This window comes from Rhinolophus sinicus, linkage group LG01, assembly GCF_036562045.2.
Source record: "Rhinolophus sinicus isolate RSC01 linkage group LG01, ASM3656204v1, whole genome shotgun sequence".
NCBI lineage: Eukaryota > Metazoa > Chordata > Mammalia > Chiroptera > Rhinolophidae > Rhinolophus > Rhinolophus sinicus.
Window position 1 is genome coordinate 11,654,923 of NC_133751.1, and position 24,207 is coordinate 11,679,129.

A 24,207-nucleotide genomic window follows, 5' to 3' on the forward strand; every position below is an offset into this window, starting at 1 on the left:
ATAATAGTAATTGGATAGATTAAACTAATGTTACTAGAATATGGAGAGTCACCTGCTTAACTTAATATCTTTCAAAAACGAAATAAGAATTTTCAAATACAGTCAATGTTCCAATGAGGGCCTTCTTCCCATGTTTACATTTGGTAGACCAGAAGGAAGCAGTTGTCCTGTAATATTTTGTTTCGGTGTTTGTATACATTATTTGTTTATCCTGTAGCATCTCTGAGATACAGCAGATGGCAAGGCAACTTGGAGTTGGTAAGAGTGTGTGCAGGCACGACCAGGGTTCTTCCTCATGGATAGAAACGTCAACATAAGGAGGTTGGCACTAGTTGCTCAGTCTTGAGTGGAAGCTACACTTACCATGTGGGCTTCTATTTCTTCTTGTTTTTTCCCTCGCTCTTTCTTCCATGAGAATGTGAGGCCTTTACTCAAATGCAGCCAATTGCCTCTCTTTTGTTTTTTGCCTAAAAATATCAAGATGAATGGTCCCAACAGGAAGCATTTTGATGTATTTGGCTTTAAATATGATCTATACTCAATTTTATGCTTTAATGGAATCATACGTGCTCAATAATTTCCTCAGTACTTACCCAGTAACCCACACTATGGTAGTAGCATGCTATGTATGGGTTGCCTACAAAAAAAACAAAAAAAGGCAACAGCGTCAACATTACAATGATTATTAGCAATATTTTATAATGATATTGCTAGTGTAGTAAGAAGTCACATTTGCCAAGCATGAACTATGCTAAGCAAACATAACATGTTATTTCATGTAGACAGACTGAGGTGCTGCTGTTATCCCATTTTACAGATGGGGAACCAAGGCTCATTGAGGGTACTTTGCCTAAGACCTTATAGCAAATAAACACTGAGTTCAAATTCAGGTGGGTTTGGCTTCAGAGCCCATGTTGTGTGTTTCTGCATCACTACTCTGTGTTGGGTGACAGGGATCAACAAAGGGCAGATCCCAGGAAGCTGTCGGGACTATAATTGAAAATTTTTTTCAGATAATCCACATGTGGTTTGTGTAGCATCTTTACCATCTATTTAGGCTAATCCACTTGTGATTTTGTTGGTCAAGTCCACAGGGTCCAGGGAGCAGGCCTTTTAGAGATGCCACATCCTGTGTTAATAAGAAATACCAGGTGAAACTAACCTGGGTAAAAAGACTGAAAATGTATCAAGAAAAATGACTCATACCTAAGAAGTATTATTTACTCTGGGAATTAGGACTTCTGGGAATTAGGTAGAGTTTTGAGTTCTTCACAATGTAGCTTTAATAGTTACATGTTGAAATGTTTTATGGGAGGAGCTGATGTTTCACAGAGGGCCAACTCTAGAGGGAACTAAAGATGCTGGGACATATGTCTTTGGCTGCTCTGCAGAGTAAGAATCTTGTGGTTCATTTTTCTGTAAAAACAGTTTAGAATAAAAAGCTCTGCCTTAAGTACCAAGAACAGAATTTGGCAACTTCTTGGTGCGGAAATCCATCTATCCATCAATCCCTTTACTAATGGGCTGCTTTGTTCCATATTGGTTGCAGGAGATGAACTGCAAAGCATACAGGGAAAGGAGTATGTGTGCTCTGTCCCCAGTGATGCAAACACAGCTCAGCATGGAAATGAGAGCCCTGGCCTCAGTCTTAACCCCTGGTCCTCCAGGGTATTTGTTTGGCTGCACTTGATAACGTTAGGAATTCCCCGTGTGTTAAGCACTGTTTCTCTAACATGTGTAAATCTTCTTTTCATAGCTCCCCAGAGAGTCGAAAGGATTTCCTAAAGGCTGTGCATTCGATCCTCCGTGATAAGCACAGAAGACAGCTCCTCAAAACTGAAAGCCTTCCCTCGTCCCAGCAATATGTCCCTTTTGGAGGAAAAAGATTATGTGCGCTGAAAGGGGCCAGGCCGGCCATGAGCAGGGCAGGTACTGTGGGGATTCCGACGTTCAAGATCCCCGTCACCCCCAGTCCACTGTAGAACTTGAGTGAGCTTGACGTCCTTGTTGAGCAAGATTTAGATGTGGCCTTGTGGGGTGCAACCTTGGAGTATGGTTCTTCCCTGGTCTGAGGCTCCTTGGCCCTTGCCTCCTTCCCAGTGGCTCCCTGGGGACCCACACTTCGTTTACTCCTCTTGTCCTCCCTCAAGCTTTCCCTTTGCTGCCCTCCTCCTTCTGGCTGGTGAGCTTCTCTCTCATTTGCCAAGCCAGGAATTGAGCACATTCTCTTTCTGGAGGGGCTGTCTGAGCTGGCTTGTGGAATGAGAGTCTCTGCTTTGCATGACAGCCAGCTTTGTCAAGCAAAAAGCAGTGTGTCATGTCTCAGCAAGGTCATGTCCCACCTTTCTGAGAACATGGTGGCTTTCTAATCCAGAAAGAGCAATGCCTGTTCTCAGTAAGGATTTCATGTTTGGTAGACCAGATGACATATCAGGTTTTTACCCTTGCCTTGTGCCTGCAACTTTATTTTTAGCTTCAATGTTAATTTGGGCAAGCCTTTCACTACTCTTGTAAAAGAAGAATCTAGAGTTTAAATGGCCCCAGGTAAACATTCTTTCAGGACTGGAATCACCTTGGAGCAGTGAGGAAGGAAGGTCAATATACCACCTATAAATGGCAGTTTAACATATCTAGGAAGAAGCATATTTTCATAACACGTAGGTATTAATGACATCAAGATATTCACTCCTTTCTTAAGACACAGCCCAGAATTTTGCAGGGAAGAGTCCAATAAAAGAGGCTTCCTTTGCATTTGCCAAAAAGGTTTCTGACCTTTGTCACAATTGCCTTTCCTCCTATTCTCAGCTGTGTTGCTGTGCATGGTTGAAGGTTTTCACAGACATAACCTATGTAGCTTGACATGGGATATTACAGTTTTTAAGCACCTTAACCTTAACTAATGTTAGGGGGTTAGTTTTCTTGAATCTGTTCTCCAGTCAGTTGAGAAGTGTTGGTTGAAAACCCACTGGGGTGAACACTCAGCACTCTGTTGGGTTCTCTGTTGTGGTCCCCTCAGAGCCATGCACACCTTCATATCCACAATTTCTCACTGGAGTCCTTGTGTGAGAAAGCTTCGCTGATCCCCCTAAAGCTCACAGTAGAGAATTTCACCTTGGAATTGTCTTCACCTGCTCCTTTCTCTTGCCAGGGAATGTTTGATTAGGTTTGGGAATGTATTCCAACCTCAGGAAACCCCACCTGTCATTGGCCAACTTTCAGTTGTTTATGAACCTAAATTCAGAGCTGCGTTTATTTTGAAACTAAGCCTTTTAAGTCTGTCTGTAGGACCCTCAGAAGTTGTCCTGTTGAGATGCCTTTGGAGAGAAAACATGATCAACCCACAACTTACACCATCATGAATTCCAAGAGAAAGCCTTGATGTCAGAGCCTCTTGGCTTTGGCTGATTAGAAGATTTTCTGTCTGATGGCTCCCTTTTGGCTGAAGAAAGTCTTTATCACTCTACTTTTGATGTTCCTTAACTATCATCAGGAACTTCATGTTAGATGATTTAAAAATGGTGTGCGAGTGGGTCAGCACAGCACTAGCTGATGGTCAGTCTTAACAGTGAACACTGGAAATATTCAAATCGAAGACTCCTTGAACCCCATAAGACTGGCTGGGTTATTAAGTATCTTTCTGATAAAGAATAGATACTCATGCTTCATTATGCATTGTCATGGATACCTAGGTAGTTTGTTTCTCCCTTTGTTCTAATAGGACATTAAAGCCACATATCTTGTTTCAATAATTATAGCTCTAAATATAGTCTAAAAGAAATATATGTCTGCCAATAATAATCCAATTTAAAAAATGCTTTGTTCCAACATTTTTTTATGAAAATTTTCAGACATAAAGAACAGTTTAAGAACTGTGTGCATTCATATGTACCATCAATAGTTTACATTTTTTCTGTATTTTCATTATCACAAATCTATCCATCTATCATCCATAAACTCATCTTATTTTGGAGACATTTCAAAAATGCAGATATTAGCATACTCTACCTCCAATACTTCAGCATGAAAATCATTGACAGATATTTTCAATAACCGAATTTGAACTGAAGTAGTTCTAATATAGTCATTGGAGAGAGCTAGTCTCCACTATGGTGGTGTTGAGATAAAATTGAATGGGAATTGTTGCTTCTCCCAATGGAGTAGTAGTAATAGGTTATTTCTATCTTTTTTCCTTATTTTTTTTTTCCCTCTGGAAATGGGTTTCATGCCCCTCCTTGAGTGGAGTGATGCCCATTTGTTCCATGTTAGAGATGGTAGAACACTTAGGAGCAATGATGACAGCACAGGGATCTGAGGCAGAAGATGGCCAGAACGGGAGCCAATTGAGGCCATTGTCCAGCTCCTTGACCTTGTACCATCTGTATTTGAAGTCAAGGCTACATTTGGCCTAAGAGTCATCTTACTTCTAGCGGCATTGCAGTAATTTAATGGTTTTTTAGGGCTTAGGTTTTAGGAAAGCAGTTCCCAGTAGGTGTTTAGGCTCTTTCCCTCCACTGGAAAGCCCGTTTTGCATTTCACCTTCTTGTCTCTGATAGAACGGCCACTTCACTAGCGAAGGAGAAGCAGCAGTGTTTCCATGTCAGCTGTCTTTTGTGTATGTGTGTGTATGTGTGTGTGTGTAGTGGGATTGTTTGTTTGCTTGACTGGGTGGCGTCTTCTGTGTACTTGTTTTTAATAATTCTGGCTTCCTAGAGGACAGTAGGTGAAAGAGTGAATCAAAGATTTGTGTTTCTTGCCCGTTTGTCACTTTATATAGCACTGTGTTGATCACCTGCCTGGGTGTCATATGTATTCATTTCTCATCCCACTCAGGCTCTGGTGTTTTAATTGCTTGGTAGAAAAGAAATCGGTGAAGTACAGAACATAGTCAGGAGGGACGACACTCATTTGCTGAGCCTCCCGGTCCATATGGGGCTCGTCAGAAAGAGGGCAGGGAATTAACTGGAGACTTCATGTCTCTGAGAGCCGCTCTCTCCTGCTGTCTCTCTCTCAGGGATGCTGTGCCCTTAATCTAACTACAGATCCTCAACAAATGTTACATTTAGTTTCCCAGAAAGTAAGATAACTTGGGACCGGGGCTTCTGCCTCGTTGAGACATCATGGTGATTTCTGCAAAGACAGCGAGACTCTGGAAGCATCCTCCACCCTTACTAAAGACCTGTTCCAGCTAAATGACAGCCCCGGGGGGGATGCTCAGACCACTGGGCCATAGGGCATTGTCGGGGCTGAGGGCCTACATAGTGCTAAGATGAGTGTCTACGTGAGAGCAGAAGGAACCTGCAGCACCTGTCTCCCAGGTGCACAGGGCAGAGACATGGATTATTGCAGAGGAAGTTGCTCCCCGTGTCCCCACAGCCCACACCCGTCTGTGTCCTTGTGTCTCCCCTTGCCCTTCGCTAGTCGCTGTGATGTCTTCTAAGGCCAGGCATCTGTTTGAGGGAAAGACTCCAAGATAGACTGGTGAAATCTGGACTTTACGCCCCGAATCCTAGCAAGGCAACAAATGCATACTGTGTAGTTTTTCTTTTATTTGCTTTCTGAATTTTTATCTCATGTGAAGCATGTGGGGGTTTTATTTTTATATTTTTGTGTGTGTGTGCAGTGTCTGCCCCAAGCAAGTGTCTGGGGAGAAGGAGGCGGCGACTGGCTCGAAACAGGTTTACCATTGATTCCGATGCCCTCTCCGCCAGCAGCCCGGAGAAAGAGCCCCAGCAGCCCCCCGGTGGTGGGGACACTGACCGATGGGTAGAGGAACAGTTTGATCTTGCTCAGTATGAGGAGCAGGAGGACATCAAGGAGACAGACATCCTCAGTGACGATGATGAGTTCTGTGAGTCCGTGAAGGGCGCCGAAGTGGACAGAGACCTGCAGGAGCGGCTTCAGGCTGCCTCCATCAGTCAGCGGGAAAGAGGCCGGAAAAGCCTGGATAGTCACACGTCCCGCATGACGCAGCTCAAGAAGCAAGCTGCCCTGTCAGGCATCAATGGAGGCCTGGAGAACACAAGCGAGGAAGTCATTTGGGTTAGGCGTGAAGACTTTGCCCCCTCCAGGAAACTGAACACTGAGATCTGACTGTGTCCCTTTCCCCATAGAGAGCGTATGTAGATACTTTTCCCCGCCCTGCCCTCACTCTGCCCCTCCTGTACCCTCGAGGAGGAGAATGTCCCCTTAGGTCGCACTGTTGCACACAGTTTTGGCAGCTGACTTTGCTCTGAAGCCATTGTAGTCACGCAACGTCATCATTCTAACAACATCAGAAAGAATGGTTCAGAATCTTAAATAAGCTTGAGTCCTATCTTCTGTATATTACTAAGGGCTTTTATTTATTCTCAGTTAATCAGGGCCCAAAGAATTGAAAAAAAAAAAAAGAAAGGATTCTATAGCACTGGAAAGCAGGTTACCCCCAGAGTTTAAGTATGTACAACAGATTAGTTTAAGAAATAGCACAAAAAGTAATAGTATTAAAGATCACTCTATCTGAACTCAATCCGGAGGCATCTCCTAGTTGGGGAAACACAACTTTAAACAGAAAACAAAGCAACTGTACAGCTTGCAGTGTTCTTACTCCTTTCCCTCTTAAATGTCTGAGAATATCTGTGTATTTTAAGGATGTGTGAGTCGAGGGTAGAGATTTATGTTTCGATGAGCCTTTTTTTTCCTCTTCTGTTTTGGTCTATGGCTGGTCTTACTCGATGTCAGTGTTTGGAAGTTCTAGTTTTGCATAGAATTATAAAGATGCCAAACTCTTTGAAAAGAGATCCAAATTTATCACTTGAAAAAAAAAACAAAAACGCTATTTTTTGTATTTTACCTGAGATGCAAGGGCACAAACAGGTGAGAATTTTACAGTGTTAGTGTAACTCTGAGTCTAAAAAATGAGGATTTTACCTTTTACAGAGAGAGTGAGGCATGGTGACTTTATATTTATATATGAAAAGCCAACAAGATGCTCATGTTAGGAAAAACTTTTTTTCCAAGAAGCAGATTTTTTTTTTTTAAATGTTTGAACCTCTATTTGAGATGGAAGCTTGGTTGAATTAAACATGACACCCGAAGGCGCAGTATGTGTGTCTGTTGCACGTGGATGAGGAGGGGAGACTCCTCATGGGGTTGCCATGGTGATCATTGGTTTTCCCATCAAAGTTGCATCTTCATTCATAGATTACCTACCCCTTCCCTAACAGTCCATAACAAAACCTCTTAACAAAACAACCTCTTCAAAAATATGTCTTGTGTTTAACACTTTCTTCATGCCAACGAAACAGGGTAAACATGCTAAAAATCTAACATTCTAAACAGATTTCCAAATAGGGAGAACAAAAACAAGTTAAAGCACTTTCAATTTTTTTTTTTTTTTAAAGGTTTATAGCTTTTTTTTTTTCTCTCCCATTTCACAATGTCCACTTCCTAAGAAGGGTTTAAATAATATGAAAACTTTCTTTTTGGGGAAAATATCTATTTGGTGTTTGACACATCAGTAGGTACTTTAAAGACCTGAATTTTATAGTAGCTTTAGGAATTATATTTTATAAAAATTAGTTATGACTTTATATTTCCAGACAATAGAGAGTTCAGAACATCATGCTCTGTGGCCCTGCTTGCTTCACCTGCTTCCCCACCCTCTATCCCTCCCCTTTCGGGTTTCCAGGGCTTCGAGCTTGATCTTTTGAAAGTTTTATTCTATTAAATTTTTGCTATATCTTCTGATTTTCTTAAAAAGCTTTAGAATGGTTTCTATACCCTTTGTATCACTGCATTGTTCCATATCATCTCCAGTTCGATTGTGTCCGGATGGAAAAACTGAAGCTGAGGCTTCTTTTCATCACATTTACTAGTCCCAGTGCTGTGGGTCCGTCTGAAAATGCTGGAAAGTCTGGTGCTTGCAGAGGGTGCCATTGTCTCTTGTACATAAGGTCATGATGTGTCTATGTCAAAAGTTCTTATATATTTCTTTTATAAGCTGAAAGAAGGTCTATTTTTATGTTTTTAGGTCTATGAATGGAACGTTGTAAATGCCTGTCAAACAATAAAAATATTGAAAAGTATCTGGATGGTCCTGTGCCTTTTTTAAACAGGAGGATGAATATGAACTATTAGCGAGAGACAGCGTATATGGGAGAAAGTTTCCTGGGGATGCCTTTTTTCCCCCTAAATAATTATGATCATCAAGGGAGAGCTGACTTGCTAGAGCTTGATGTTTATTTGTTCTTTTTTAATTTATTTTTTATTGAGGTATAATTGAGGTAACATACTAGGTTCAGGTGTATAACTTAACGATTTGATATTTGTGTATATTGTAAAATGATCACAGCAATCCGAGTAACATCCATTACCATAAGTAGTTACAAAAAAAACTTCTTTTCTTGTGATGAGAACATTTAAGATCCACTCTCCTAGCACTTTCACATGTGCAAATACCGTATCAGTGACTCTGACCACGGTGCTGTGCATTACATCCCCAGGACTTCCTCATTTTATAACTGGACACTTATACCTTTAGATGGCTTCACCGTTTTTGCCCATCTCCTACCCCATCTGTTCTCTATATCCATCAGCTCATATTTTCTTGTTTGTTTTGATTCCACATATAAGTGAGATCGTATGGTATGATCTCATTCTCTGTCAGTACAGCTTGACATTTTAACCAGAAAAGAAAAAGTATGCAGGTTGCTCAGCATCTTGGTCTCCTGATCCGGAGAATAGAAAATGGCACAAATAGGGATCAGTAGCCCTACCCGAGCACTGTTTTCCAGTCTCCTGCACCCTCCTGGTGGGTGCAGGCTGACGGGTACCAGGCAGAAGTACTGGGGGGAAGTGCAGAGCTTAGACTGGCCTGGCTGGGTGAGCTCTTGAACCCAGGGTCTGCCTCCACATTAGGTTCCTAGGGCTCTTGCTGCCTGGGTCTTCCACAGAATCCCAACACAAAGGTAAATGCAGTCTTGGGCTACCTTACGCGCTTCCCTTTCAGTCCCCGATCTTACTCTTCCTCAACCCCTTACAAGCCTTACAGGGTCAGTTTATCCCACCCACACCTGCCTTCCAGGTGAGCAGGTTTCCTTTTTTCTGCCTTTTCCAAACTAGAAGATTCCTCCTTACAGCAGAGGTGAGCATGGCTGTTTTGCAGTTTGCTCCTCAGTGTGGTCCGTGGACTAACAGTGTCAGCATCAGGTCACTGGGCCCCACCCAGACCTACTGAACTACCATGTTTCCCCGAAAATACAACCTAGCCGGACCAGCAGCTCTAATGCGTCTTTGGGAGCAAAAATTAAGCCCCGGTATTATATTATATTAGACCCGGTCTTATATGAAAATAAGACCGGGTCTTATATTAATTTTTGCTCCAAAAGATGCATTAGAGCTGATGGTCCAGCTAGGTCTTATTTTTGGGGAAGCACGGAAGAACCTGCATTTTAACAGCACCCCCAGGTGACTCATGCATATTCAAGTTTGAGAAGCGTTGGTTTAAGGGTCTCCAAATGTTTTGATGTTGAATACTGATTTAGAGCATGTATCTTTTTAAAAGTATATTCAAGCTCTGCTGTACCAATGTATGGATTTTAAAATACAAATAGATTTCTTTCTGTATCCAATGTATCCCTTTAGGGAGTGACTGACTGAAGCCAGCTTATACCCAATGAAATTACTCCAATAGTTTGTACTTGGTACAAATGAGACTTAGGCAGTTAGGGCTACTTTCCTGTCCAGTTGCTGAGTCTGTTGGTGTGGAGGAAATCAGTGCTCAAAGTCAAATATACAGAAATAATCATAATGCTTTCTTTTACGCTAAGTTAATTTCTTTTTCAGGCTCCTTTCCCACCAGGCTGGCAGAAAACATCTCAGTTCACTCCTCTCTCCATGGTTGTCAAGGTTTGGGGGGACTTGGGGTGAGGTCCTCACTGTAGTCTTGGAGTCCGTTCATCTACAGAGGTTACTATAGCCATGATCGTTGTCCTCGTCCATGGGCCTCTCAAGTTTGGTGGTGGCTCTCTAGTGTTTTCCTTTTGCCCAACTCGGGCTTCCTACCTGGAAACCTCTGTAACCAGGTCCCTGGCATTTTGTGTCCTGTCTAGGACGTTGCCAGGATGGCTTGTCCAAGTTCTTGCCCCTTCTGTCTGAAAAATTCATACTTTTCTCTCTTGTCTGTATCCCCAGCCAGTGGACATGATTTTCTGTGTGGGAGTGGGGGGTGGGGGGTGGGGCAAGCAAAGTCCATAAGCCCTTACTGTTTTCTGGACTTTTTGTTGATAGCCAAGTTTTACCTGAGAATTACAGTAATTTCTGCTTTTCATCTTGCCACAACCTATCCTGGAAGAGGGAAAACTGAAAACAGGGAGAAAAAGAAAATATACTCAAAATATTCAGCCATGTATTTATGAAACGTGTGAGATCAGAACTGCAGCATCACAATCCCCACAGGCTTCTCTGAACAGTGTCGATGTTTGAAGAAAGAACAAGGAATATTCAAAACACAAATCATGAGTGTGTAGGGTTGTTTAAATACAGGGTATGGATGTTGTTGGTAAGTTACTGTCTTTGGTTGACGAAAGCAGTAGTAGAAACCCTCCCAAAACATATCACTGGGATCACTTTTTCCTCCCTATTATAACCTCCATCCCCCCAATATCAGTAGAATGCATTGTATATTAAATATCATTCGTCTACAATAGTTTAGTCTATCCCAAACTTTCTACAGTAGGAAGTAACTTTTAGACATTAAATTACCGTGTATTGGGGCAAAGTCTAGCATCACCCGTACCCACCATCTCCACCCCGTGCTCAGTGTAAAGTGATGACTCGGCACATCTTCAGGTCACTGCTGTTAACAGCAGACTCACTCTGGGGCCAGTGGTTTCTAACCTGAGGACAATAGATCCTTGCTGTTGTCTGGTGACTTGGGGTTATTATCCACATGCACAGCTTGCATTGTCTGCACTCAATTACTCTCAGTTTGGAGAGGCATGACACTTTTTATAAAACTAGATCCAGGGTCCTTAAAATTTTTAAAATCAGGAACCACGAGAGGACATAATCCCTTAGAAAAGGTTTTTATTTTCCATAATGTTTCAACATGCTCCACACCCAAGTCAAACCAAAGTTTTTTTAGCCAGTGGGCCCCTAACAGTTGATGTCATCTTTCTGAGCCTCAGCTCCATCCTGTTTGGCTTCAGGACCGTGCCCCTTTTTTCCTGAAAGCCACCTGGGGCTTCCTGGGCAGTTCCCAAGAACTCCTCGGTGTCTGAGTTCAGTGTCTTCATCTTACACAGAACGTCCTATATTCTGTCGTGCTCAGTTGTGTGCTTCCGTTATCTGCCTGGTGGCTGCCTTGTGCTTTAAACATTAATGGTTGGTTGATTTTAACAGCTTCCCTTTCAATCAAGGTGTTAACGTTTTGGCTTGTGTCTTTCCTCACTGGTTTCTTGAAGACATACCTGGGTGTGCATGTGTGTGCAATCACACACACTTACAAAATGGGTTTGTACTATTAACACATGCTTTTTTATTAACTGGATTTTTACCCTTAAACATACTACTTGTGGACATTTTTGTATGACATTATAAACAGGTCTACATCAGTCTAAGTCATAGCTACATAGCAATCCACCTTACTAGGTAGACTGTAATTTTCTATAATGTATGTATCCAATTCCCTGCTGATTCTGGTTTTTACTATTATATAAAATACTGTGAACATGCTGCATATTTTCTGTGTACGGATCCAATTGCTTCCATAGTTTGCAGTCATAGAAAGAGGTTTGGATGTATTTATACTCATTTAAAATTTTGGGGTGTACATTTCTAAATTGTGGGATGCCATACTCCTGTTTGGCTTTTGGTGAGTGGTCAAGATCCTACTTCCTGTCTAGTGTCTTCACTTTGTAACAGACATGCCTGTGGCTTTGCCATGGAAGTTGGCTTTTTCACCTGAGCTTATATTTAGATTTTCGGGCCAGATATCCTTAGTAAACCAGGCCTTCACTCCGTCCTTTCCTCTTTCCTTCATTACACATAGTTTTACTGGAATGGTTGGCCACTTGGTTACAGGACTTAGGGTATTTACATGAGTTGAATGAATATCAATGCATTCTCCCTTCCAAATCTCCCAGGGATTTTAAATATCCCTCACCCCATACATGCTGCTGCTTGTTTTGCCTTCAGATTTAAATGAAGGTTGAGCATTTATGGTAGTGATAAAATCAATTTTATACCACAGACAAGTTGGGACAATCCATTCCTCTTCCCAACATCCCCATATACCTAATGAAGAAAACAGCCTTTCAAAAAATAAGGGTTTATAGACTTAAAAAGAAAGGTTTAAATATGACTCAATAGTTGAAGCAGAGTTACCACAGGACCAAATTCTGGCCCAAGCAGACCATAATTTAATTCGCTAATAAAATCTAGCAGATGGGAAAGTGTTTATGGGCCCAAGGATAGGATTACTTAATAGGGATGGGTGGCTGGGATGAAGTTTCTGTTCACTTGAAACAAATCTCGATGTCTTTTATTAAAAGCCATTATGGAAAAAGAAAGGTGTTTGTAGAAGAACTGGAAAAAGGACAATGTTACTGGTGCATTTTCAATACACCTTTTGGTCTCAGGGAGTTTCTTGCCACTAGAGAGAGAAAGATGAACCAGACTCAATAGAGCAGTGATCCTTGAACCAAAATGTGACTTTCCAGGGGGTTCAAGGATGCAGAGAGCCTAAGGGGAATCCATGACCAAATGCTCAGTGTCCAAATGTTCTTTCCTAAAATGTATTTGCCTAAGAATATACCTGTGATGGGTATGTAAGTTCTCTCCCCTCTCCTCTCTTCTCTTTCACAATTATCTTTCTCCCATTTTCTAAAAGAAAGACACATTCTCATCTGTCCCAGATCATACTTTGGGGCAAAAACCTTTGGGACATCAAACAAATAGACCCAGAGAAATAGTGTGTTGAGAAAGTAAATGACTCTACTTAGTACTAGGGAGCTACTCCTCTTGCAAGTCAGGTGGTTTCACATTTGCTTTCAATCAGCTTGAAGAAGGATTTAATCAAGGTGTCAGGTCATTGAAAATAATTAAAAATAATGATGGATGCTATCTCTGATTTGGGGCCTATAATCCAAGGGATCAAGGAATTGAGTGACACTGTCATGAGAAAACGGCTTTCCTTCCCATTTAGTCTTCATACAATGTTTGTGCTTCATACAACGTTTGCCTTAAAAAAGAAAGGTAGATATAGAATTGATGCTGAACTCTCTCTAGCTAAAAGGAAGAGCCATTCATGGATACGTGAACTAATTGAGAAAAAAACAAAAACACACAAAACCTACCATGTCATTAAGAGATTGTTTCCAGAGAAATTTTACTTTGTACATTTAATAATTTTTAATCCATATATACTTTCCTATTGATCAATTGTGTACCAATAATGACTGTAATCATATCTCAATTCAAAAGAGATATTTTAGATAGTTGGAGATATATGGTCACAGGAAATGCCAAAACTTTTAACAAATACATTTATAATGATATTTTTATTGTAAAAAAGTATGTCAGGGTGATAGTGGATTTTAAAAATGAGTTCAAAGGAAAAAGAATGATATAAAATTTTTTGTTTTTAAATATATTTTTAAATAGATGAGCAGCATCACATTGCTATGGTATTTAGATTGTATTAAATACATTAAAAGTGACATAATTATTTTAAAATATTAAACTTTACAATATGTGCATGTATATGTTGCTATGTAACAAACCACCCTAAAGCTTAGTGTCTTCAGCATTTATGATATTTGTGATTCTGTAGGTCAGCTGGTCAGTTCTGGTCTTGGCTGGGTTTGCTGATCTTTGAGGTCAGCCAGTGGCTCAGCTCCACTGAGGTTGGATGGTGTCAACTCACATCCTATGGCCTCACTCACATGTCTGTCAGTTAGAAGCTATTTGGTCTAGAGAGCCTCAGCTGGGACAACTTGTCTCCACTCCACGTGGTCTCTCTTCCTCCAGTAGGCTAGCATAGGCTTCTTTTCATGGTATCTTAGTCAGGTTGGGCTGATATAACAAAATACCATAGACTGGGTAACTTAAACAGCAGATGTTTACTTCTCACAGTATGGAGGCTGGAAGCCCAAGGTCAGGGTACCATCAGATTGAGTTCCTGATGAGGTCCTACTTTCTGGCTTATATATGAAGTTGGACAATTAAGTTTGCAAACTCATCCTAGAAAAAGTGTTACATACCTCATTGCTGAATATCACTGTGGTCACCTTCAAAGTACTTCCCTTGAGAAGCTATGCATGGACGCCAGCACCTAGTCCACCTTTCAAAGCAGGTGGACTCTTTGGAACTCTTTTTCTTGAATGACCATCAGAGCTGTCATCGTATTACCCTTGATGTCCTGAATGTCATCAAAATGTCTTCCTTTCAATATTTCCTTTCTCTTCAGGTAAAGAAAGAAGTCATCGGGGGCCAGATCAGGTGAGTAAAGAGGGTGTTCCAATATACTTGTTTACTGGCTAAAATTCCCTCACAGACAGTGCCGTGTGAGCTGGTGCATTGTCGTGATGCAAGAGCCATGAATTATAGGTGAAAAGTTCAGGTCGCCTAACTTTTTCACACAACATTTTCAGCACTTCCAAATAGTAAACTTGGTTAACTGTTTGTCCAATTGGTACAAATTCATAATGAATAACCCCTCTGATCTCAAAAAAGTTTAGCAACATCGGTGCAACAAGTTCACAAACTTAATTGTTAGACCTGGTATACTGATCCCTGGACCCATCTGAGACCAAGAGAATATGTCTCTGGGTTGGGATCAGTGCATTGGTGTCTTTTTTTTATTTTAAAACATTTTTTTAAAATATTCAATGCGGGACTACATGAAGCCCCAGCTCTTACTCACTTTATATGAGTAGTAGAGAGGCCCAGCGCTTTTTTTCAATCTTTCGAATAGCCCAATGAAAGGATACATCAACCTTCAAAAAGGTCTGAGATGAGTTCAAATATTACATCTCTTCACTTTGAGCTGCTCATAGTAACTCAGTGCAACCACACTTGTACACTCATGCTGTTCAGAATGATTGATATATTTCTCTGAGATAAATATAAAATCAAACATATTAAATAATAAATGCTATCTGGTGGCCACAGGGAATCCTTTTAATTCTCAAGTGTCCATAGTCAGGAAAAATATAAAGGGGGGGGTCATTGGTGATCCACAAGTTTGGAGCCACGAAGTCCAGTCATTTAAATTCCACAGCACAATGGGGCAGGTTAGTAAATTAAGAAGCACAGGATCTGGCTGGATTCTGTTTCTGTGTTTAAAAAGGTGGCACACCTGCAATGCCAGGGACGAGTTCCTGAAAGCCAACTAGCAGGGGAGACACACAGAGCTGGAAGACTGTCCAAGCCGGACCAAAGAATGGTGCCCAGGTAAAGCACCTTCAGGCAAAGAGACTGGATAAGTATCCCTTGCTAGACCACCACTATCTCAAGCTTAAATCTCACATCTAGTTGGGAAAATAAGAGTGGGCCCACTATTAACTAACTATTATAACCCCATTTGGACTAATTCTACAGGTAATAAAATCTATTGCTAATTGATCTCTTTACATGAACGCTTGTAATAGAAAATGTTTAATATTCTCACCTACGCAAAGAGATGCGTACAAATATTACAGGGTTTATAATGGCAACAAATAGTTAGATGAGAAGAGAGAAGAGGGGATGGAAAAGTTAAATGAATGATCCATGCTAAATATTTTACCAGCAGTTAAAAAGAATAGGGTAGAGCTATATCTGATTTCTTTGTATTTAAAGCATCCAGGTGACTAAAGTACCAATAGAGCTGTGAGCTACAGGACTCTATCAACCACAGGGAAGAAACTAATCCTTTTCTCTCTGTCTTGTAATTGGATTGAATATTGTTGGATCTAATTTACCTCGGCAACTTGAAAATTCATAGATCTAACTAACATTTATTGAGCGTTTATTATATAAAAGAGATTGGACACATAGTGTGAGTAAGTATAATTTCTGCCCCAAGGAGCCCACAGTCTGGCAAAATAAATGTTTAAAATGCCTCTGACATACGCATGTCATACAGCTGCTCTATACTCTGAGAGCCAATTTCTCTTCCTTCTCCCTAGCCCCCCAGCACTTCCTGAGAAGGAGATCAAGATTTGAAATGGGAAGAGAGAAGCAAAGTGCAACTTGAGGATTTTCAAGGGTGTGAAATCTAAAATTTCTTGCATTTATCGAAGTACATTCACTTGAATTACTCTTCTTTGTGTGTTTTTTAAATTACTAAATTAATGTAAGTTCAAATTTATGCACTTTATTTATAGTAATATAAATTAATAATATATTAAAATGAAGTGAAACTCATTTTACTTCATTAGCCTGTTCATTAGTTATCCCATTTGCCTATTGCTCATTCTTCAGTCTGAAAAGTGACACAGGAAGGCAGCCACATGCAGTGGATGGTTCCCCCAGACGACCATTGCTTCCATTCTAGGTATTGCCTTCCATTTCTCCCCTATTTTTATATATGTATATGCATGTCTAACTAATACACAGATATAAATACATGCATATTTAAATGTCATATTGTACCTTATTCTACTGTAGTCTGCTTTATTTCACTTATCATACAACATGACTAGTTACCGTGTTTCCCCAAAAATAAGACCTAGCCAATCAGCTTTAATGCATCTTTTGGAGCAAAAATTAATGAGACCGGGTCTTATATAAGTAAATTAATATTATAGTAAACTAAGACCGGGTCTTATATAAGAACTGGTCTTATATTATAGTAAAATAAGACTGGGTCTTATATTAATTTTGCTCCAAAAGACGCATTAGAGCTGATTGTCTAGCTAGGTCTTATTTTTGGGGAAACACAGTAGTTGCCTGTGTCATTAAGCATCCTTCTAACAGTTTCTAAAGATTACAAAGATTTCTTTTCAGTGAACTCACCACAGGCCCTCAAATACTTGCTAAAAAAGTGAAGGTCTCAACTTAAATTTAATAATTTCGGATATTTGGATTTTTTTTTTACATTTTTGGCTAATTGTAAGTAAAACACTGTTACCTTCACCTCTAAAATAGTCTCACCTGGCATTTGCATTCTTTTATGCACTTCGAAGCACCTTATTAGCCATAATTTTCTGCCCCTTACAAATTCTGTGAGATGGATTGAGCAGATAGCTGCAAATTAGAGGCGAGGAAAGAAGGCTCAAAGAAGTTGTGATTTGCACTTCGGCAGCTTTTCTGTTAAGTGTTAATGGCCAGCATTAGACCCCACACAGAGAAGACTGGCAAATCGCCCCGCATTTCTAGCCAGAAATTTCATTGATTGACTATAATAACAGAATGCTAGATAGACCCCCCTGCTTCTTTGATAAAGTACAAACGGAATGTTTTATTATCTGTTAATGAGGGTGATAATACAACAAGCTCTGCATTAACACCGCGTTAAAAGCTTTTTGCTAAAGAAGCTTTGAAGGTACCACGTGTGTACCACTGTCCCCTGCTGGACACATGTTGGATGGTCTCAAGTTTTTCTTTTTCAGGGTTGACGTCCGGAGAAGTTGAACTTACTTGACTTAGCAACAACGCTGTGAGTTTGCAGGCGTCAGGTGGCGGGAGGTGAGTAACAAGCAGGCATGTGTCCCAAGTTCCAAGGAAGAGCTGTGGCGTCTCATTTTGCTCTGCGTTAGGATCAGTATATATTTAAAAGTCTCCAGGTGATTTTAATGAGCCAGCAGAGCTATGAACTACAGGTCTGTATCACTCATAGGCAAGTCACTTAATCCTTTTCTCCTTGTTAGTTTTATAATTGGACTGAAATTTTTTGGATCTAACTTACCTGGAAAATTCATACGTCTCTGGCTCCAGCTCTGGCAGTGAAGAGCAGGATAGTGCTTTTTATCTTAACAAAATGATACGGAGTATAAAGATAATAGAAAGTTGGCTGCTGGTGCTGCTTATTGAACGGTATTTTCAGATCTAAGGATTTGCCTGAGTAAGGAGGGTGTGGAAGGATCGTGTTCCACCTCTCTTTCATCTCCTCGCAGCGTCGGGCTGGCCCAGGACCCTGCCATTGCAGCCCCGTGTGAGGACGCTTCTCTGGTGCCCTCTAGTGGCAGATCAATGCGGTGCTGCGTCTTACTTAGAACCGGAGCCGAGAGGATACGAAGGACCCTTGGAGGTCATCTTTATTAACCCTCTCTGAGGCCCTGAGGGATGAACTGGGTTAAGTGGGGTTTAGCTGGGGGGTAGTTCTCAGGGATAGGAGAGACAACTCAGGTTTTCAGAGGAGGTCAGCCTGAGCAAGGGCTTAGAGATAGAATATGCTGGTGATGGTCACACATAAGTTCCCTAGGTGATCGTTGGCGCCACTGAGTCTAAGAATCTGAAAACTTCTTTGATCTATAAACTTATAATCCCTTCAAGCTATTTTCAAAATGGAACTCATCATTTCCACCCTCACTTTATCTTCCTTTATCATGTTTCATCTCAGTAAAGGCATCACATTCTATTGGGTTGATCACGTGGGACAACTAGTTTCTCTTGTCTCCACATCCAATCCATCATCAATCCTTCTCTTGAAACCTTCTCCTCTGCCAACATTTCCTCTTGCCATATGACTGTAAAAGCTTTGGTAATGGACATCTGTGGGATCAGCCATTGCTACCCAGCATCGTTTGAACACCCTCGTCTCCTTGCCTTTGGACAGCATCTTACCTGGGCAGCCTTGTCCTGCCTTCTCAAGGTAGAATCTGGTACACGACCTTCCAGTTGCACTCCCCTTGCAACTGGAATGTAGACATGTGTCTTGGGTTTCACCAATTCCATGCCGGAGACTTCAATATGAAAGTGAGCAACGTGATGGGGGCTGAGGGTGGAACCAGATGTTCATCAGGGTTTGAGCAACCTGGAGGACATAATGGGACAATTTGGGAGGAAGAGGGGGCAGGAGGCACAGAAGGAACATGAGAAAAAAGATGTTAGACGATTGTGGGCGTTTAAATTTTGGGCCACAACATGTGGGGACCCAGATGTAACACCATTGTTATACCTGCTGTTACATCAGGTGTTATATTCCTCAGGTTTTTAGACACTGATTTACAGAAACAGTTGCTTTGTTGTAGAACAAGCAAAAGCTCCAAGTAGAACTGATGGGCTGGCAAGGCTCGCTCAGGAGTTCCAGAGTGTGGGTGCTGAAGCTCTGCGTAGGAACGGGTTCAAATTGGAAGCAGAGCCTCATATGTAAGAAAATGAAACTGATGCAGGAAGTGGTAACCAAGGAGAAATTTATTTTCACACCAAAGCAAGGTATGGCCACCATGGACAATGTATTCTTAAATTTTCTTTTCTTTTTTTAAATTAAAGTTTATTGGGGTGACAGTGGTTAGTAAAGTTACATAGGTTTCAAATGTACAATTCTGTAATACATTATCTATATATGTTGCATTGTGTGTTCACCACCCAGAATCGGTTCTCCTTCCATCACCATATATTTGATCCTGTTTACCCTCATCCACCAACCCCCTCCCCCCTTACTTTCTGGTAAACACTAAACTATTGTTTATGTCTATTAGTTTTTGTTTGTTTGTTTGTCTTGTTTCTTTGAGTTTTATAGTCCACATATCAGTGCAAGTATTCTTAAATTTAACAGCATAAGCACAAGCAACAAAAGAAAAAAATGGATAAGTTGGACTTCATCAAAATTAAAAACTTTCATGCATCGAAGGACACTATCAAGAAAGTAAATATACAACATACAGAATGGAAGATAATATTTTCCAATCATATATTTGATGTGTTTACTATCTAGAATGTAAAACAAAACAAAACAATAAAACAAAAAAACCACTGATAGCTCAATAATAAAAAGACAAACAAACCAATTAGAAAATAGACAAAGAACTTAAATAGACATTTCTCCAAAAAAAGACATACAAATGGTCAACGAGCCCTTCAAAAGATGTTCCACATCTTTAGTCATTAGGAAAATGCAAATTGAAACCATAAGGAGATACTACTTCACACCTGTTAGGATGATGATAATAAAAAAACCCAGAAAATAACAAGTGTTGGCAAGGACGGGGATAAATTGAAACACTCGTGCATTGCTGCTGGGAATGTAAAATGGTGTAGGTCCTGTGGGAAATAGTTTGGCAGCTCCTCAAAAAGTTAAACATAGAATTACCATATGATCCAGCAATTCCTCTCCTAGGTAGATACCCAAAGGAATTGAAAACAGGCACTCAAGCAGATGCTTGTACATCAATGTTCATAGCAGCACTACTGACAATAGCCAAAAGGTAGACACAAACAAAGCGTCCATCAACAAATGAATGGATAAACAAAATGTACGTACATGCAATGGAATATTATTCAGCCATAAAAAGGAAAACAATTTTGATACATGTTGCATCATAGATAAACTTTGAAAACATTATGCTAAATGGAATAAGCCAGCCACAAAAGGACAGATATTATATGATTCCACTTGCATGAAAAATCTAAATTAGGCAAATTCATAGAGCTGGAAAGTACAAGTTACCAGGGGTGGGGAGGGAAAAGGAGTCAGGGGAATTGGGAGGTACTGTTTAATGGGTATAGAGTTTCTGTTTGGGGTGATGACAAGTTTTGGAAATAGATAGCAGTGATGGTTGTAAAAAATTGAGAAGGTAATTGTGCCACTTAAAAATGGAGCTTTGTGAAAAAGGTGAAGGGATTAAGAAGTACAAATTGGTAGTTACAAAATAGTCACGGGGATGTAAAGTACAGCATAGGGAATATAGTCAATAATGTTGCAACAACTGTGTAAAGTGCTAGGTGTGTACTAGACTAATCGGGGAGGTCATGGCATAAATTATATAAATGTCTAACCACTGTGCTGCACACCTGAAACTAATACAAAATAATATTGAATGTCAACTGTAACTGAAAACAAATAATTTTAAAGAATAAATAAATAAAGCAGAATATAAAACTTTAAAAAAATTGTTGAAATGGCATATGTTACACATATTTCACCACAATAAAAAGCTAAAAGAAATAATTATCTTCATTTTTTTTAAAGAGAGCAAATGTAAAAGAAAAGAACTAATACACAAATGTTGGGGGTACAATTTAATTAAGCTGTACTGTACGCAGTGATAGCTATCCCACACAGGTAGGGGCCCAGTGTTGCCAAACTTTTCCCACCTGTAGTGCTTCACACGCTCTCGCAAGAAGTCCTCAGAAAAACCCTGTCCGTAAGTGGTGCTGTGCACATTATGCAGTTGGGAAAACAGACTGGTAAGCCTCGGCCCAGACTTATTTATTTATATAAAACCAGCTTACAAATGTAAGTCTGTCTGGCTCCAGATGGAGCCCAAATAAGCCACCATGACCTCACTGTGACCTCAAATGTCCTGCCGCTTCCTGTTACTTTGGAAGAGTAAGTGTAGTCTTTGCTCCTAAATTATATTCTGGAAAAGTTGCTTCACCCTAAGAGGATAAATGTGAGCTGATTTTACTTAATTTAACTGGGGAGGAAGATCACTGTAAGGAGGCTAGATTGTGAGCAACATTGTGTCCAAGCCTAAATTCTCACTGGATTTGTTGGTACTCATCACCCTCAGGTCACTGACTTGAGTTTTTTAGTTTATGGGGTTCACTTTATTTTATTTTTCTAATTTTTTTGTTTGTTTTTTTTTTAGTTAAAGTTCATTGGGGTGACAATTTTTAGTAAAGTTACATAGATTTCAGGTGTACAATTCTGTATCACATCATCTATAAATCCCATTGTGTGCTCACTTATTTTTCTAATTTTTATTTATTTAGTTTTAAATGGTTTCTTTCAATTACAGTTGACATAGAATATTATATATTAGTTTCAGGTGTACGACATAGTGATTTGATATTTATATAATTTATGAGGGATCAATATGATAAAACTGGTACCCATCTGATACCATACATAGTTTTTACAATATTATTGACTATATTCCTTATGCTATGCTTTACATCCCCATGACTATCTTGTAACTACCAATGTGTACTTCTTAATCCCTTCATTTTTTTCATCTACCCCCACTAACGCCCCTCCCAGCTGACAACCATCAAAAAGCTATTTGTATCTATGAGTGTGTTTCTGGTTTGTTTGTTCATTTATTTTGGTGTTTAGAGTCCACATATAAGTGAAATCATATGGCATTTGTTTTTCTGTCTGACTTATTCCACTCAGCACAATACGCTCTAGGTCTATCCATGTTATTGCAGATGGCAAGATTTCATTTTTTTTTTAATGGTTAAGTAATATTCCACTGTATATATGAAGTCTGACAGTTAAGTTCAAGAACTTGCCACTGTGTGCTTACCCTGACAACACTATACAAACAGCTCAGTAAGGTTTCATAACCTTGGTATTTCAGTGTCTTGCAGCTGTGTTCATGTTGACGTGTGGCAGTGTCTTTCAGAGCGGTGTTTATTATTGTGTGTTTTTGTGTGCTGTCATGAGAATGTCTGAGCTTGAATTACAGCAACAAACAAACATTAAATTTCTTGTTAAACTTGGTAAAAGTGGAAGTTAAATCAGGGACATTTTAGTCAAAGTTTATGGGGATAATGCCATGAAGGAAATGGCAGTGTACAAAATGGATTAAATGCTTTCTGAGGGGAGAGAATGGATCACTGATGAAGCGAGCTCATAGTGGCCAGTAACAAGCAGAACTGATGAAAACATTGCAAAAATTCATTGAATTGTGCCCTTAAAATTGTTGGCTGAATGTAAGATGCATAGCAGACCAAGTAAACATCAATAGAGAAACAGGAAAATTTTAACTGAAAATTTTGGCCTGAGAAAGGTGTGTGCAAAAATGGTCCTGAAGGAGCTCTTGCATCATGACAATGCACCAGCTCACATGGCACTGTCTGTGATGGAGTTTTTAGCCAGTACCTATATTGGAATACCCTCCCTACTCACCTGATCTGGCCCCCCAATGACATCTTTCTTTACCTGAAGATAAAGGAAATATTGAAAGGAAGACATTTTGATGATATTCAGGACATCAAGGCTAATATTATGACAGCTTTGATAGCTATTCCAGAAAAAGAGTTCCCAAATTGCTTTTAAGGGTGGACTAGGCACTGGTGTCAATGCATAGATTCCCAAGGTGACTTCAAAGGTAACTCTAGTGATATTCCGCAATAAGGTATGTAGCACTTTTTCTAGGATGAGTTCATGAACTTAACTCGTACCATGTGTATACCACCTCTTCTTTATCCATTCATCCATTGATGGACACCCAGGCTGCCTCCATATCTCGGCTATTGTAAATGATGCTGCAATAAACATACGGGTGCACATGTCCCTTTGAAGTAGTGTTTTGCGTTTCTTCAAATAAATATACAGAAGTGGTATCACTGGGTCCTTCATTGTCTTTCGTTATAGCCTTTGTTGTAAAGTCTATTTTGTCTGATATAAGTATTGCTACACCAGCTTTTTTTTTTCCATTTTCATGAAATATCTTTTTCCATTTCTTTACTTTCAGTCTGTGTGTCTTTCTTTTCTTTTACTTTTTTTTTTTTTTTTTTTTTTTAAGATTTTATTGGGGAAGGGGAACAGGACTTTATTGGGGAACAGTGTGTACTTCCAGGACTTTTTTCCAAGTCAAGTTGTTGTCCTTTCAATCTTAGTTGTGGAGGGTGCCGTTCAACTTCAAGTTGTTGTCCTTTCAGTCTTAGTTGTGAAGGATGCAGCTCAGCTCCAGGTCCAGTTGCTGTTGCTAGTTGCTGGGGATGCAGCCCACCATCCCTTGCAGGAGTTGAACTGGCAACCTTGTGGTTGAGAGGACACACTCCAACAAACTGAGCCATCTGGTAGCTCAGTGGCAGCTCAACTCAAGGTGCTGTGTTCAATCTTTAGTTGCAGGGGGTGAAGCCCACCATCCCTTGCGGGACTCGAGGAGTTGAACCTGCAACCTTGTAGTTGAGAGCCCACTGGCCCATGTGGGAATTGAACTGGCAGCCTTCGGAGTTAGGAGCGTGGAGCTCCAACTGCCAGAGCCACCTGGCCGGCCCCTGTGTGTGTGTTCTTTTGATCTGAACTGAGTGTCTTATAGGCAGCATATGTAAGAGTCTTGTCTTATCCATTCAGCCACCCTAAGTCTCTTGTTTGGAACACTTAACCCATTTACATTGAAAGTAATT

The 24,207-nt window shown here is 40.3% G+C and overlaps 1 protein-coding gene across 9 annotated transcripts in view; it reads left to right on the forward strand.

Moving 5' to 3' along the window:
- The window catches only part of TIAM1 (TIAM Rac1 associated GEF 1), a 360,045-nt gene extending 351,982 nt beyond the window's left edge, over positions 1–8,063 (forward strand). For all 9 annotated transcript variants that reach the window (XM_019730167.2, XM_074326168.1, XM_074326172.1 and 6 more), the window contains 2 exons: positions 1,757–1,929; positions 5,621–8,063. In XM_019730167.2, the coding sequence (XP_019585726.1) occupies positions 1,757–1,929; positions 5,621–6,090 (643 nt within the window). In that variant the 3' untranslated portion in view covers positions 6,091–8,063. The remainder of the gene's footprint in view (positions 1–1,756; positions 1,930–5,620) is intronic.
- Positions 8,064–24,207: the final 16,144 nt, after the last annotated feature.